We start from the raw sequence: 17,085 nt of genomic DNA, 5'->3' as shown, positions 1-17,085 counted from the left end.
TGTCTCATATCCTAATACTTTCAAGATAACCTATACGAAGTTGACTCTAGTACATAATCAAGCGACTCTTAACATGAGTTTTGATTCATTAAAATATGACAACCAAACTTGACATACCAACGCTTGGTGGGTTCAACCGAGCTACGCTCTAACAACCTTTATATCCATCTTTTGCCAATCAACTTTCTTGGTCAAATGAAACATCATTTTCCAAACCTCAAGATATCCTAAGTAGGAAATACAAATCGATGTTATTCCTGTAAAAAAACATTAAAATTGTTTTGCATCTTCGTATTGATTGCATGAAAACTATAAATCAAAATATTTAACATACCTATTTCAAAGTTTTCAAAATGAAACGTGTACGTGGTATACTACCAGTGTTTGTTCTGATGTTTCTTCGAATCAATATAATACAAAGTAAGCCAAAGAAATTTAAGACAATCGTTTTAGCACCGTGAGATAGCTCTGCATAAACTTTGGTAACTTCGTACATATCTTGGTCTTTTTTTTTTAGAGAGATGATCTTAAGCTCTGGTTAATTCTGAACCAAAACGTAGATTGGGATTATTCTCTTCATCAGAACTCGATAATGTTATCGGTATAGGTTGACTAGATTTATTCTTAGGCGGTTTTCTACTTTTTTGTCGCTTAATATCTTGAGATTGAGACATTTGTATTGAGAATCTTTTTAGAGAAGTTATATAAAAATTAGAAGAATTCTAGTGGAGGAAAAGTTCAGAGAAGTTGAATAAAAATAAGTAGAAGAATTTTTAATAGAAAAAAATTGCATAGAAGATTGAATTTGGTGTGAGCAGAGAAGTTAAATTAACGAATCATTTACAGCGTGAGTGGCGGTTTTTCTACCATTGAATGGCTCGAGGCATTTTCTCTCCCCCAAAGTCACCTTGGGTCCTTGAACTGATAACCATCTTTCCGCTAACCTAGCCGTTGTCTTAGGATATCGTGACGACCTTCTCAAGCCACTGGGTCTATTAGTTGTCTTAACTAAAAAAATGAGTGGAATTTTTACTTTAAAGTCTGCCCCCACTGATATTAACCCCCCAAATATCCTCCAGGAAAGTTTCATCTATAAGCTTCTACAAACGCCTTTAGCAAGTCTTTTTGGGAAGATTTGAAAAGAAAACAACACTAGATTTAGACGAATTCACAAGCTGCCCAGACCAACTTGAGAAACAGAGAAAGTATCCTGAATCCGACCTCTGACATTATGAAAGTTTGCCTCTAGAAAAACCAAATCGTCATAACTATGAGTTATCCCAGGAGCCCCACAACATGTTTCGAAACAGAAACGTGATTAATTTCAACCCCATGATTACCACCTAACATACACAAATATGGGCCAACCTTGGTAGAAAATACTGAAACAAATATCAACCTCAACGTATAATCCAAAGACGTCGGTGACCTGTACATTAACGGGAAAAAAACAGAAAAACGTCGGTTATCATTTAAAGCACAATGCCGTGACGGTACGGGTAAACACCTGCTGTACAACACAATATATTTGTCCATTTATATCAAGGTACTAAAGAGGCGTCTCATATTAGTCCATAACCATTCTTCTTCAATATTATCCCATCATTTATATCTTAACCAATATATTAAAAGTCAAAAATGAGTACTTCTCATGGTACTTTGTTGTCCAACAGCAACAGGTAATAAAGTTAAAAAAGGGGTTGATTCGAAGTAAATTTGCTAACCCGATTACAGACTTTTGAAATCCTAAACGGAAGTTGCAAATGTTTTCATTTTGGTTTATATTAATTCAAAGTTAATTTATGAGTTGTACTATGATTAATTTTCTGCAACAAACGGAAGTTAATGACTGACTTCACTCATTTTTGCAGGTTACATGGCAAAGTAGCCATCATAACTGGTGGAGCTACTGGGATTGGTGAAAGCACGGCCAGATTGTTCGTCCGGTATGGAGCCAAAGTTGTAATTGCAGACATTCAAGACGATCTTGGGCAATCCGTCAGTAAAGACGTAGATCCCACAGGACAGGCCATCTCTTACGTCCACTGCGATGTTACAAAAGAAGCTGATCTCGAAAATCTCGTTGACAGCACCATCGAGAAGCATGGTAAGCTTGATATAATGTACAACAACGCCGGAGTAGTTGGCACATTTGGTAGGTCAACAGTAGATACTGATTTTGAAGAATTCAAGAGAGTCATAGATGTGAATGTACTAGGTTCGTTCTTGGGTGCTAAACATGCGGCTAGAGTCATGATTCCGGCCAAGAAAGGTTGCATATTATTCACCTCAAGTGTTGCTTCTGTAATAGCCGGTGAGACTCCACATGCTTACACCACATCAAAACATGCTATTGTGGGCTTAACTAAAAACTTGTGCGTGGAACTAGGCCAATATGGAATTAGAGTTAATTGCATTTCTCCTTTTGCGCTTGCAACCCCTTTGCTGACTAATGCCGTCAATATGGAGGCAAGTACGTTGGAGGCAGCAATTTATAAGTCGGCAGTGTTGAAAGGAACATTTATAACAACAGAGGATATCGCCGAGGCAGCTGTGTATTTAAGTAGTGATGAGTCTAAGTATGTTAGTGGGCTTAATCTTGTTGTTGATGGAGGTTATGCTACAACTAATCCTACTTTCAGCACGTCTATGCAAGCAAGTTTGAAGTAGAATTTGCTGATTGAATAATAGCCAGCTTGATTTCACTTAGAGAAAGAAATGTCTATGGCTTCGATCTGGTTGCGTTGAATGCGTATGTAGAAGATGTGTATTTTATTCTTTTGTTGTTGTTTTTTTCTTTTTTTTTGGCGAAAAAGGCAATTTGTAATAATGAAAAACATATTTCTGAACATATTTATACAGTCATGATCTCCATACTGGTACTCTCAATATATGCAAGCAAATCAGCTACCAAATACCAGATTACTGCAAACCAAAAAATAAAATTAAAAGGGAAAAAGGGAATTAGCTTAACCCACTGGATTGTCAAACTTGATATGAAAATAGCCGAAACAGGTGAAAACAGAATTATTTGGGCGATTCGGGATACTTAAACATGCCGAAAGACGGATTAACGACAGTAAATCCTCCATCAATGATCATGTTATGCCCACTCACATACTTTGACTCATCGCTGCCCAAATAAAGGGCAGCATTAGCTACATCTTCTGCCGTGAGAATGACCCCCTTGAGGTTTCCAAATGCATGCATAAGTTGCTCCAGATCTTTATCTTCCATTTTGATGAAGCTCTTAGCTAAAGGTGTTGCTAACGCATACGGAGACATACAGTTCACCCTTATACCAAACTGGCCTAGCTCAACTGCTGCATTTTTAGTCAATCCTAATACAGCATGCTTGGAACACGCATAGGCATGAGAAGCGGCAGCCCCAATAACGGAACTAACACTAGCAGTTGAAATAATGCTACCTTGACGCGCTGGAATCATGACACGGGCAGCATGTTTGGTTCCTAAGAATACACCGGTAACATTCACTTTCAGGACACGCTCAAAGTCTGATTTCTCATTGTCGATGATTCGAGCTTTGGGTTCATCTACAATTCCTGCATTATTGAACATTATATCAAGCTTTCCGTATTTCTCCACCGTAGTGTCAACAGCATTTTGAACTTGAAGTTCATCGGTGACATCACAATGGACATATGAGGCTGATGTTGCAGGACCAATTTCCTAGCAAACTGATTGGTCTAATTCGTCTTGGACGTCGGCTATCACAACTTTTGCACCGTGTTGACTGAATAGTTCTGTAGTGCGTTTGCCGATACCGCTAGCACCACCAGTGATCAATGCTACCTTTCCTTCTAGTCTAGATGAGTAAATCATCATAAATCAATAAGTATAATTTGGAACTTGTTACTACTGAGGATGAACCCTGAAAGCAAAACAGTTATAAATTGAAATCAGATTACCTTCCTAGAGCAGAGAAAAGTGATTTAGCTCCCATGTCTTTTACAGAAGAAAAGATCTAGTATAAAATATCACAATTTGCAAGAGGATTGATATAAACAGCAAATGCCGGCCGGATTGAGACGGCTTATGAATATGATGACGTATGCATAAGAATGAAAATCAATTGAGTAGTGAAATGGATATAAGATGCCCCAATAATTCTTCCTTATAAAAAAACAAAACTTTAAACCTCAAATTCCTTCACCAACTCCTTTCAATCAATCACAGCGATATGCTGCAAAAATTGCATTTAGACATTTGCAAGAACCTTGATTTTGGGCATACCTAAATCTTTCTAGGCATACAAAACAATAGTCCCATCTTGGTTGACCTTATAAGGGGTACCTATGGATAGTTCAATTATTTGTATACCCTTAATACAAAAATCTAAAATCAGTTTTCTAAAAAATCAAAATCAGTTTCCCTTAACATCTCTTCTTCTTCCTCCTCCTCTAGCCGAACTCTTCCCCCTCTTGCGAAAAAAAAAATTCATCATCGTGATTAATTGTCGATTCGTATAAATTTGATCGTCGATTAAACCCAACCACATAATGACTCGTACGAAGAAAAGCAGGGACTAGGTAAACCAAATCGTCTTCTAATCCATCAATTGAAGAAGAAGAACCAATTGAAGATGAAGGTGTAGAAACTGAAAATCAACCACCAATTGAACTAGAAATTGAACCAACTGCATCTCCAACTCCGGAAATGAGGATAACAAAGTAAGTTTTACAAACCCAATCTCCTATTTGTTGTTTTTCATCGATTAAATGACGGTTACAGTGTTGGGTTCGGCTCAAAATTGAGTTGTGTTTTTAGCCGAACTGTTCTTCACAAAAGCTTCCTGTAAGTGTATATGAACAGTTCTGCATGAAATTCCATGAAATTTCAAGCCGAACCTAGTCACAGATAGAGATGCATAGGAATTCGGCGTATTCGATAATCATAATATGTGCCGAACCTAGCACATTTACGAGGTTCGGCTATTACGATATCTCAATATGTGCCGAACCAATAACAATATTTTAATCCAAAAAATAACAAATTGATGTTCGGCACATACGATTTTCGAAATATAAGCCGAACCAGTAATTATATTTTTTTTCCGGGCTATTCAGGATGTTGTTCGGCTTACTATGAAACTTTCATATAAGCCGAACTAGTGTCTAGCAAAAGGGTTGGAATTGAAAATTATAGGTTCGGCGCATGCAGTAAACAGATTCAGTGAGCCGAACCGTTCAACAATTGGTAGATTTGGCTCATAGATGTGAGGCGAACCTCAACTTGTTTCGCCGAACCATGATCCAAAAAATCATCTAAACAACCTTTATAATTCTGAAAATTATCTTAATCACTAAACAAAATATTTAATCATTAATCAATACTACTAACACTAATACGTAAAGGGCAGATTTGCCATTAAAAAAAATTGGGTTAAGGGGTAATCTGATTTTGCTATTTCACAACATTTTTTGTCTTTATGCAGTATGCCTAGTAAGATTTCAGTATGCCCAAAATCAGGGTTCATTTGCAAATATAAATCAAACTACGCCCCTAGTTGACCCAGTGATTATAGTTCGCACAGATGTATTATTGGGCCATCGTTTATCCCTTAAATGGTGGGTTGGGCTAAGCATCGTGTAACAAAAGTTGTACTGTTATCATTGTGAAAACTACTATAACCCCCTAATATAGAACGATTTTTTGGAGACCAGACTTTTTTTGGGGACCATTGTTTTATAAGACCATCTACCCTATAATGCTAAGGGGTGTCCTAAAGTAGTGAGTTTACTAATTTGCCCCTTATCCTAATTAACATTAATCTTAATTAACACTAACCCTACCTTAAATCGTGAAACCTAATCTAAAAGAAAAGAAAAAAAAAATCTGCCACAAGGAGAACTGTTTTCTCCTCTTCTTCTTCTTCTTCGTTTCAAACTCGTCTTCATCGATTAATCGTCGATTCATAAAATTTTCATCGTGGATTAATCAATCAACTATACAAATGGTTCGTCAAAAGCAAACCAAAAGACTCCCAGGAAAAGGTCCACCATTAGGACATCTAGCTAATCAAGCAAATGAAATTGAGGAAGAAGGTGAACAATTGATTCGGCGTAACAGTCGCAAGAACAATCCTGAGCCTGCCATGGGACCGATTAGCAGGTATTTTCCAACAAACCCATTACTTTTAATTTGATTTTCATCGGTTCAATTGAGTAGAAATCATCAAAATAGTGTTCATATGGAAGTTAAAGTGTTGAGTTCGGTTAGAACGTGTTTTATTGTTACCCTAGTTTCTTCACCGAACTACCTGGTATGAAGAACACGAAGAACAGTTCGGTTCTATAGGATTTAAAACTAGATTACCGAACTGTGAGTTCGGTTATTTCGCAAAAAATGGGAAAACTGCCATGTAACCGAACTCTACGCATATTACAAAAAAAAAAAAATCCATGTAACCGAACTGTTTTATTTTTCCCAAAAATTTTAGTACCCACATAACCGAACTCTAGCAACTCTGTTCGGTTGTTTCGCATAAATGTTTAAAAATGCCATGTAACCGAACTCTACCCGTATTACAAAAGAAATTTTTTTTTCCATGTAACCGAACTGTTCTTTTTTTCCCTACATGTTTAGTACCCATACAACCGAACGTTTTCCAATCTGTTCGGTTGCTTCGTGATTATAAGATTTTTCGTGGGATGTAGTAATTAGGATTCGTTTCAGACTTGTGAAGGAAATGGAATTTTTAGATTTAATAAAAATATATATACAAAAATATTAACAATGGTGAGAGGTACTGGGACTAATGATTCGGCCAATCTTCATAACATAGGGCTCAATGATTTATTCTCAACAATAATCGCTCAAAACATATATGGACTCTTATTTTGCCAAAGTAGATTCTCAAAACATTGATTGTAAATGTTAAGCATGGAACATCAAATTACTTAAGCTAAGCATGACCCATCTAATCAAATAACACCCAATTTAATCAAATCATATTTCAATTAATTTTTAATGCAAAAGTCTTAAAAAGAATTAATAAAATTACCCATGTATGAAGCCCGGCCTCCTCCATCGTCCCAGTGTTGGGGTTTAACTCATCATAGTAAAAATGCTCTCAAAATAATTTATTATGGCTCAAAAATGGTTTACAAATGATGAGAATATGAGAAATACAATAAAACCAGAGAACTACGACCCTCAGTGACAAAATACGACTGCTGAAGCCCTGTCGCAAACGCTGTGGAAAATAAGACTGCCTGATTACGACCCACATGTGTTAGTCGTTACTACTGTAGGAAAACGACTGCTGTTGCAGGTCCGTTCTTCGCGTTCTTCATGTTCATCATCAGCAGCAGCAGCAGAAACCGAGTTTGGGAAAACTCGAATTTCTTCTTCTCTGGCTCTCCTCAGCCCCCCAGACTCTCGACAACCTTTCTCTGACCTCCAAGGACTCTATTTAAACCCGAAGCATGCATAGAATCTCCTCCATAACTCCACAAATCCTCGGCAGTGAAAGAAAATATTTTCGGATATTTTCTTTCCTGTTTTAGCTTTTCACGCGTTTTCTCTGGTCCAGCACGCTCCAATTCGACTTATTCACGCCTCAACACTCTTCCAACGCCAGCAGAACTCCCCCATGCACACAAGAACTTCAATTTTGCTCGTGTTACAGTCCACGTGCTCTGTTTTGGGTGTGTGAATCATACCTAAAATTCCAGCCAAATTTGATCGATCATGTCACCCATACTATGTTCCTTAACCTATATCACATCTCTATACCAAATTTCAGCCATTGAATCGACCCATAATCCCTTCATTTTGACGATCGAAATTCTGCCAGAACTGTTTAGAAATTTCCCGCCAAAATCGTTTCAAATGGGGAAGAAACTGGTATCCCCCTATCCAGAGTAGGGGTGCGAATAACAGCTGCCTTGGGGTGACCTGGAGGTGCCCCTTAGTAATTAGGTTACCCCTTATCCAAAAGCGAGAGTCCGAATAACACTTGTCCTCTGGGTGCCAAAATCAACTTTTCGAGCCGAATTTTCCAAAAATGTTTATTTCCTAAAAATACATAAAAACACAATATTAGTACAAAAATAGAGTTCCAACAATACGGACATTGAGGACAAATTAGACACAAAAATGTGTCTATCACTTCGCAAAAAAATTTGAAACTGTCATGTAACCGAACTCTACCCATATTTCACAAGAAAAACAAAATATTCCATGTAACCGAACTTTACTGTTTTTCCCATTATATTGAGTTCTTTTATAACCGAACTCTGTCCAATATGTTCGGTTTGTTCGCAAAAAACCTTGAAAAACCGAACTCTTGGATATTTATATATATATGTGGAGTTCGGTTTGCTCGCAAAAATACTCGAGTAACCGAACTCTACCATGGAACACGATTTTTTTTCTTGAGTTGGTTTTTTTTTCGTGAATTATTCCTTATTTCTTTTGTTTTATTGTTTAGTGGCAAAGGTAAGAAATCCAACCAACCATTACCGGAAGATTTGAGAACTCCCACGCCTAGAGGGAAAGTACAATGTGGTGGTGTCGGTAAGCATGGAACCAAAAATGCTAAGTATGGAGGTGGGTCATTACCGGGTGTTGTCATCCAACACGATATCAATAGAGATAATGTTGACAATGTGATACAACAAGTTAATCAAGAAATTGTGGAAGACATGGGTAATCAAGAACATAATCAAGGAGGAGAAGAGGAACCAACTGAAGTCATGGGTGGAAATGAGGATGATGGGGAAGACAATGAAGAAGATGAGGAAGATGGAGATAAGGATGGAGACAATGAAGATGAAGAAGCAGAGGACGAATCGGATGAAGAGGAAGTTGAACAAGAAGAAGTCAAGAAAAAACCCAGAAAGGTGGCTAAAAAACCTTGTGCTAGATATGCATACATTCCTGATGACGATTTGTGTTTGCCACCAAAGAACCCAACTTATGGTACTCCAAGAGATGGAGGGGGGGTCTTTTTTAGCTACAAAAACTCATGGGATTCTAAGATCTATTCGGCAAAGGTATTTGAATCTTAACAATGAAGATTTCTCAATGATTTTATTATATTTTGACATATATTTTTCTATATATATTAGTATATAAGATAGGATGTTGTTATTGTAGGACCATAATAATGTTGTCCGTGTTTTAAAACGTCAAAAGATAAAGATATGGAATATCGAAAATGAGTGTGATGAGGTCCGGTTGGCGGTATATGATTGTGTACTTTGGAATGCGATACAACACGCGCACCAAAAATTTGATGTTGTCACTGCTACTGCATTTGCCAAGAGGGCTTATCCAGAGACGGATACCTTCCATATACCGTCTGGCGAGATGGCAATAACTCCGGATGATTGTTTTAGAATCACATGCCTACCAATTACGGGAACAAGTGTTCGAGAAGTCTATGATCATTCAATGAGTTATGAACGTCTTGAAAAGTTGGTCGAAAAGTGTCTAGGATGGAGCTCTGACAAGGAACAATGTGAGTTTAGAAGATTTGCTAAAGAGCCTGACGAAGGTGATGAGCATAATACGTTTAACAACGACCGCACGTCCAAGAAGATGTTGAAAAGGATCAAGATGACAACCTTGTTTGATGAGTTTAGTGGGACGAGCAAGTTGGTTCTTGAAGGAAATTTGGTGATGACCGAGGAAAAGATAAAGCACCATGTGACTGCTTATTTGTTATATCAACTAGGAACCATTTTCTTCTCCGACACTTCAGGTCACGTGGTAAATACCCATTACCTCCAACTATTGGACCCCCTTGATGAGGTGAACAACTACTGTTGGGGCATTGCAGTTCTTTCATTCATTCAAGCGGATCTCAGAAAAGCTTCGAGGCTTAGGAGTGTTTTATTTGGAGGGTTATACACCCTTGTCCAGGTACGCCGTTGAAATATCCTTTGTGTGTTTGAAACTTCTCATTGCGAACAAATTGAACTTTGTTTTTCATAAGTGAATGAATGTGTATTGTTACTAATCATACTGCGAATGTATCATTTGTGGGTTCTTCTCATAGGTTTGGGTGTATGACCACTTCCCTAAACAGAAATTGTCTCATGCTCACAATCCTTGGCCTTATGGGAAGCCTACAGCTGGTAAATATGAATTTTTGAACTCACAGGACAATAATAAGGAAGAGAAGGTGTTGAGGTTGAGGGAGAAATTGGATGATTTAACGGTTGAAGATGTAGTTTTTCATCCATACACCCTTAATGAAGATGAAGAAGAGGAAGATGTTGATGTTATTGATTTCTCACTTGTCGTGGGTTACAATGGACCGTTTTTTTATCCTGGCGGTTGTACGATGTACAATCCTCGAAGAGTATTGAGACAATTTTCTTGCGTCCAAACTGTCCCAGAAGCGGAAAAATTCAACTTCAAGGTGATGAAGAAGGGATCTAAGAACACCGAAAAGAATTTTGTTCCCAAATACGAACCTGCTCCATCTGTGGCCCATTGGAACAACATTGCGGATTATATTGTTCCAAATGAAGACTTGCTAGATTTGTATGATGATCCAAATGCCGCTGACCCAGGATACGTTCAATGGTATGAAAAATTTTCTCATCCTCGTGTGATAAACAAAGTCCAACAAGACCGTGCTGAGAAAGCGAAAGCGAAGGAAGTGGAGAAACAAGCTCAGAAGATTATGAAATACACCTACCTGTGGTGATGAGGCCTTGGTCTTATGGAACGCGTCGGTAAGAGATTTACTCTTTTTTCTGCTTTTCAAAATGTTATGAAATATTGAAAAATAAATAGTCATTTATATATGCTTTTGATTGCAAAAAGGTTAAGTCAGGTGCTAAATTGATGAAGAAATTGATGGCAAAGATTCGGAGTGGAGACCCCATGGACACTCGAGAACAAACTGACCTTTACAACCAATTGGCTATTGTTTTTTCAACCAACAATGTTGATCCAATGCCGGTTAAAAGGAGTCGCCAAGAAGGGGAAGGTTCGAGTCGAATGGTTCAACAACAAAGCAGTGGAGAGGACACTCATAGTGACGAAGGAAATGCTAAAGCTCCTAAACGCAAGAGTAGAAAAGTTTCTCGTAGTGGTCGTCGTAAATGAGTGATTTCAACAATTAGTACCTTGTTTTCTTAGGTTTGGAAGACTTTTTTATTGCGGATTTGGTAGTTTGTTTTCTTATGTTTGGAAGACTTTTAAATTGTGGCTTTGGTAGTTTATTTTCTTATGTTTGGAAGAATAAAAACAATTAGTTATGGTATCCTTATGTTCTTGAACATTTTTTAGATTCAATAAGATAGTTCGGTTTGATGGCTATATTTCAGGTATAACCGAACTCTGCGGTTTGATCGCAATATTTCAGGTATAACCGAACTCACAGTTCGGTTTGATCGCAATATTTGAGGTATAACCGATCAACACGCAAAAAAAACTCAGAAGTTCCAGTGTTGGGTTCGGTTACCTGGTAAAAAGTGTCAGGTTACCGAACTTAATTGTTCGGTTTCCTGCAAAAAAATGGTATGTTACCGAACTATGGGGTTAAAAACATTGTCCTAGCCAATGTTTTGTTCAGTTAGCTGCAGAAATTTACCAGGTATTGATTAGAGAAAGAATTGTGGAATTTTTGCCTTTATTTACGATTGTAAGGAGGAATCGGCTTCGGGGTGAAACATACGAGGAAATCGTTTTAACATCAGAAAATGAATGGCGACGATGGAAAAGAAAGTATTTCAAATATGAAGATCATTTCTGCATCCTCAAAGACTTTTTCATAGCACGTATGGGGTATTAAGTGTTATGTAATTTTATTTCGGCAATGTCCTGTAATTTCATTTCCTAACCGAACTTATGTCATGTAATAGTTCGAAGATGTCCTGTAATTCCAATTCTTAACCGAACTTATATAAGATGCATTTCTAAAAACACAAAAATATGACCAAATAACCCAAAAATAAGACCAAATTCCAAAAAACACAATCTTTCATTCTTATGTTCATGTTCAAAGCATACTTAGTGTAACTAATGGTACATTTAATCATCCTCAAGTGAAATTTTTCTTTCGTGTATAATTTTGTCCGATTCCTGCAAAGTTTTCCACATCTCCATGTCATGCTCATACATAATGCACCAACCCAACATTGTGTCGGGGTTAAATCCATTTCAATAAGAGTGACCGCATATCGGAGGAAATGGAAAATTATCTTGTAACCGGAGACCGATAAAATGGTTGTTTTCAATCAACGCAATCACCACTCTTCTACGTCTAAGTTGCTCGACACATATGGTTGTTTTCGGAGTGTATGTGAAACTAGCACCTTTTGAGAAATAGTGAACCACGCAATTGAATGTGTCGGCGATTAAGTGCCCACATATCGGCATTCCAATGATCCCTTGTGATTGGATTGTCCCCGTGGAGACAGATTTGATACCTAACAAATTGCATAATGAGACTAGCATCCCCATCGGCCAATATTGTCTTGTAAAATTCCGGTTTCTCCTTTAGTTTCATCCCAAAAGATTTTCCTTTCGAGTTTGTTCTTATTCCGGTACATATCGATAACGATTCTACCCATTTCATTGTCACCAAACTCTTCTCCGACATCGCCCTTTGGAGGAGGGACAAAACTTAATTGTTGCCAATGTGGATCTATATCGCTTAAAGGGATTATGTCATGTTCATACTTAGCTATCATGTAGCGACAAGGGAGTCCCATAGACTTCATCATGTTGCAAACACACACCTCGTCCGGCTTGGTTCCCCATATGTCGATCAAATTCACCTCAACCATTAAAATCTTAATGCAAGCATGTGAAACATTATAGTGTAGTCCCTTGAAAAACCGAAGGTCATCCATTTTTTTTGATGTTACCACCTTTGTCTACAATCTTTTTGTACTTCATGCGGCTTTTTTGAAACTTATCTTTAATTCTCTCAATCTCGCGGTTGAAGTAACTCTCCATTGCGTTAAACACAACCACAAAATTATCGACACATCCAAAGAGATTTTTCTTCAACCGGTGGTGAGCCGATTCTACCAAATTTGTCGCTTGGTTCCCAAAGTGTTTATGGTGGTTGGTAAACGAAGCGCTCTTTGTACGATTCCAACCATTGCTCCACCACATACGTTACAATATCCTCGGGATATTCGGGGCTAGACCAATGTTCGGTAAATTCGACAAGATTTAGATAATACTCTTCTTCGGTGAGAGACCAAGTCAATGCCTCCCATTCCCCGGAGAAGGAAACCCATTTAGCATGATTTATGGTTTATTGTTTATGTAATACCTTTATTGCATCCGTTTGTTTATCTTCCGGTAGCTTAATAATCTCTTCCAATCCTATCCTCTTATGTGGACAAAGTTGAGGCTTGCACCTATTCATCACATTGCACCATATATGAAATGTACAAACCATATTATGTGCTAATGGGAAGACTTTCTCTATTGCGTTCATCAATGCTACCTCATTGTCCGTCACGATAACCCCGGGGATATCATCATCTCGGTAGATCGCCTTCACTTGTTGTAGCACCCAAGTGTAACTTGGTTCTTTCCCGTCCTTTAGAAAACAAAAATCAACGGTAAACGGTGACTTCATCGACTTACGACCAACAATGTTAAACAATGGAATCTCGTATTTGTTTGTCTCGTAAGTGCAATCCATTATAAGAACTTCATGGAAGGATTGAGCCAATTGAACACTCTTCGGATGAGCAATGAAGAGATGAGTTATTTCTTCTTCCGGACCTACCTTCTTTTGAACCGCGTAGCCTTTCTCTTGAGCCAAAAAAAACACTTGTTGCATTACTTGTCTATCCTTCCATTCATTCCTTTTAATTGTCTCAATTACATTGTAAATGGTGGACAAAGATGATACGTTATATGGGTTATCTTCCTTTAATAAGAGAAGCATAACGAAATGTGGAATACTCATTTTCCTATACTTAGCAATATTTTCCATTTCTTGAGGAGTGAGCCTTGTGGCCATTGCATGTCCTTCAAGATCTTCCGGACGAGGGTGGTTATGACGACCTACCACCTTATCCATAGCTAGAAACCATTTCTTCGTTAATTTGCTCTTGCTAAATATTAGCTTGAACGGGAATTTAATTTTCTTTGAGCATGTTGTGTTCTTCCTCGTCGTCTTTCCTTAATACTCAGAACCCTTCCTCTTGTGACTAACATCGGGATCTCCACTTCTTCACAAACTATTTCAAAACGAGTTTGGATTTCTTTTCCATTCAAAACTAAGACGCACTTGACTCCCTTAGCATGTTCTCTAGCCCAATTCTTCTCATCAATAAGTAAGTCAAATACCAACTCATTAGCATAGTGATGAGATGTATCTTCGAATGACATATTAACCGGAGAAGGTTGATCATCTATTGGTATAGGTTGGCATTCCATCTAAAAGAAATGAAACAACATCAATTGGAATTACATTAGAGTTCGGTTACTTGTAAATTTTATCGCAATAACCGAACACGAGGTTCGGTTCATAAAGAAAAGTTGACATGTAACCGAACAAATAACAAATAAAAAGTTCAGTTACTTCCTATTTTATCTAGGTAACCGAATAAAATCCTGGAACTTCATATTTTTTTTTGTTTGTTAAGTTCGGTTATTTATGCTGCTGTTTTGAGTTTGCAAAACATCCGAATTTAATACACTTATTATACTTTTATATTATGTAAAGTTCGGTTATCTAGGTCGTAAACATGCAGTTTTCGAAACAACCGAACTTTGTACACTAAGTTAACTCTTATTTATACGTAAGTTCGGTTAGTTATTGGTTAATTGGTTACGAACCAATCAAACTTTGTACACTAAGTTATATCTAATTTTTACGTAAAGTTCGGTTTTTTAATTTGTTACGAACCAACTGAACATAACACTGGAATCCTAGAAACTTTCATTAATGGAGAGATCGGTAACCTGCGTGTGTGGAGAAAGTAACCGAACAACACTTTCAGATGAGTTCGGCTACTTGCGTGTTAGCTAAAGTAACCGAACTACACTTCCAGATGAGTTCGGTTACATGTTCTTCACATAAGGTAACCGAACAAGCCCAAATCCACTTTAAAATTTTACATTTTTAAGAAATTTTTGACCAATTCAACATAGATTTTTGTTAGGGGGAGAGCAAAAAATTATCCGAGGAGAGCGAAAACCGTAGTTGACTCATTAACTAGACCGATTTGAATTTTAAATATTAACTGGGACAAGTATACCCTTCCGACCTAACCTAACCTTTCTAATTTAACCTAAGATCTATTTATTAACCTAAAGTCTATTTATTGAAACGGAAGTTTAAAGAAACAATTTATGTATTCAATTCATTATGATCCTTAGAAATCAAAAATGTCGTGAAACCCTAAAACTCGAGTTATGACTTATTAGTCGCCAATCGTACTGTTTCGACATTTACTCCATTGAAAGCATCCATAATGGCAACTGACTATTCAGATTTTGAAAGTTTGGAAGATAATGCTTCAAATATACCGGATTTTACAGGAAACGAAGAATCCCAGGTATGAAAATCAGTTTAACATTATTTTATTTATTATTTATTTTATTTTTGAAAAGCTTGGTTCATCTATGCAGTTTTACGTAAACATATGTTTTCATTGTTGCCTGAAAATTTCATTGTTTACCATTGTTTTTGTAAATGGGAAATATGTAACACACAATTTCTTTTATGTTGTTGTCTAGCTTGTTCAATCTGCGTCTCTGCCTTTCACTAAAGAACCTAATCCTATTCCTGAATCTTTGGTGTCCTATGAACATATCGATTTTACGGAATATTTTCTAAAGATGGAGGGTTTCAGTACTACAGAAGAACTACAATCGTGGTGTTTGGCTATTGGTAGAGAACACAATTTTCAGGTTGTGTGTAAATCATCACAGATGAAGAACACTCTAGATAATGGTCAAGGATCTCGGATACAACTCTGTGGTGAAAGAAGTGGTCATCACACTAGTCATCGAGGGAAGAACTATGTGCCAAAGACTACCATAACAAAAAAGATAAAGTGTGGCACCATCAAATGTAACTTTCCATTTCGCCTAAATGGAAGTTGCAATAAGTATGGGATATGGAAGCTTAGAGTTGGATGTGGTTACCATAATCACCAGCTTCCAACCACATTGGTAGGACACGGTTATGCTGGAAGGTTGGAGGAAAAAGAAAATATGGAAGTCCAAAAATTGACAGAAAGTGGGTGTCGACCTCGGGAAATTCTTACTACTCTCAAAAACGATAACCCTAAGAACTGTTCCACCATGAGAACCATCTATAATGAAAGGCGCAAGATGAAAATGTATGCAATGCAAGGTAGATCTATGATACAACACTTCTTTAAGTTAGCACAAGAACACCATTACACGGTTGAGTATAAGTATGATCCCATGACAAAGAAGGTTACTGATCTCTTTTTTTCTCATCCGGTTTCGGTGAAGTTGGCACAATGTTTTCATGAATTTCTTCTATTGGATTGCACCTATAAAACCAACAGATATAAGTTACCGTTGTTCCATGTTGTATCTCACACGTCGACGGGAGCAACATTCACTGTTGCGGTAGCTTTCATGAGTCGATAAAAAGAAGCAAACTACATATGGGCTCTAGAATGTATCAAGCGACTCTATAGAAAAAATGAAATTCCATCGGTTTTCGTTACAGATTGTGAAGTTGGTTTAATTAGTGCAATTCATCACGTGTTTCCCAAATCATCTCATCTACTTTGCGCATGGCATATCGGTAAGAACGTGTATGCTCACGGTAAATGTTACTTCAAACTCAAACCTGCAACTGCAACTGCCAATGACAAAGACAGACCAAAGAAGATTGATACTGTCATACCCCGAAAAAAAGAGAAGGGGAAACAAAAGGAAAAGCAGGATGAGAAAAAAAAGGAACTCAAAAAATGGTATGAGGCATGGAAGGATGTTGTCACGTCGCCATCTGAAGATGAATATAAGAAAAATTTAAATAAATTTGTCTCCACTTGGGAACCCAAATGTAAAGATGCTGTGAGATATGTTATCAAAACTTGGTTGGATCCATATAAAGAGAAGTTTGTTTCGGCTTGGACCGATAAA

The 17,085-nt window shown here is 37.4% G+C and overlaps 1 protein-coding gene and 1 pseudogene across 1 annotated transcript; one reads left to right on the top strand and one right to left on the bottom strand.

Annotated features, from left to right (window-relative positions):
* The first annotated feature begins 1,637 nt into the window (after nt 1-1,637).
* Nucleotides 1,638-2,820, top strand: LOC113339019 (secoisolariciresinol dehydrogenase-like). Its single transcript, XM_026584420.1, has 2 exons — nt 1,638-1,679; nt 1,872-2,820. Exons 1-2 carry the CDS (start codon nt 1,639-1,641, stop codon nt 2,668-2,670), a joined length of 840 nt encoding a protein of 279 aa, XP_026440205.1. The 5' UTR covers nt 1,638; the 3' UTR covers nt 2,671-2,820.
* A 191-nt stretch (nt 2,821-3,011) lies between these two features.
* LOC113339021 lies at nt 3,012-4,012 on the bottom strand (annotated as a pseudogene).
* Between the last annotated feature and the right edge of the window lie 13,073 nt (nt 4,013-17,085).

The sequence above is a fragment of the Papaver somniferum genome, unplaced genomic scaffold (genome assembly GCF_003573695.1).
Source record: "Papaver somniferum cultivar HN1 unplaced genomic scaffold, ASM357369v1 unplaced-scaffold_19, whole genome shotgun sequence".
Taxonomy (NCBI): domain Eukaryota; kingdom Viridiplantae; phylum Streptophyta; class Magnoliopsida; order Ranunculales; family Papaveraceae; genus Papaver; species Papaver somniferum.
This window is presented reverse-complemented; position numbering and strand designations above follow the sequence as displayed.

Coding starts and splice junctions, on each gene's coding strand:
- LOC113339019 (XM_026584420.1), top strand. CDS start 1,639: ATGAGTACTTCTCATGGTACTTTGTTGTCCAACAGCAACAG. Junction 1,680..1,871: donor TTGTTGTCCAACAGCAACAG/GTAATAAAGTTA, acceptor TCATTTTTGCAG/GTTACATGGCAAAGTAGCCA.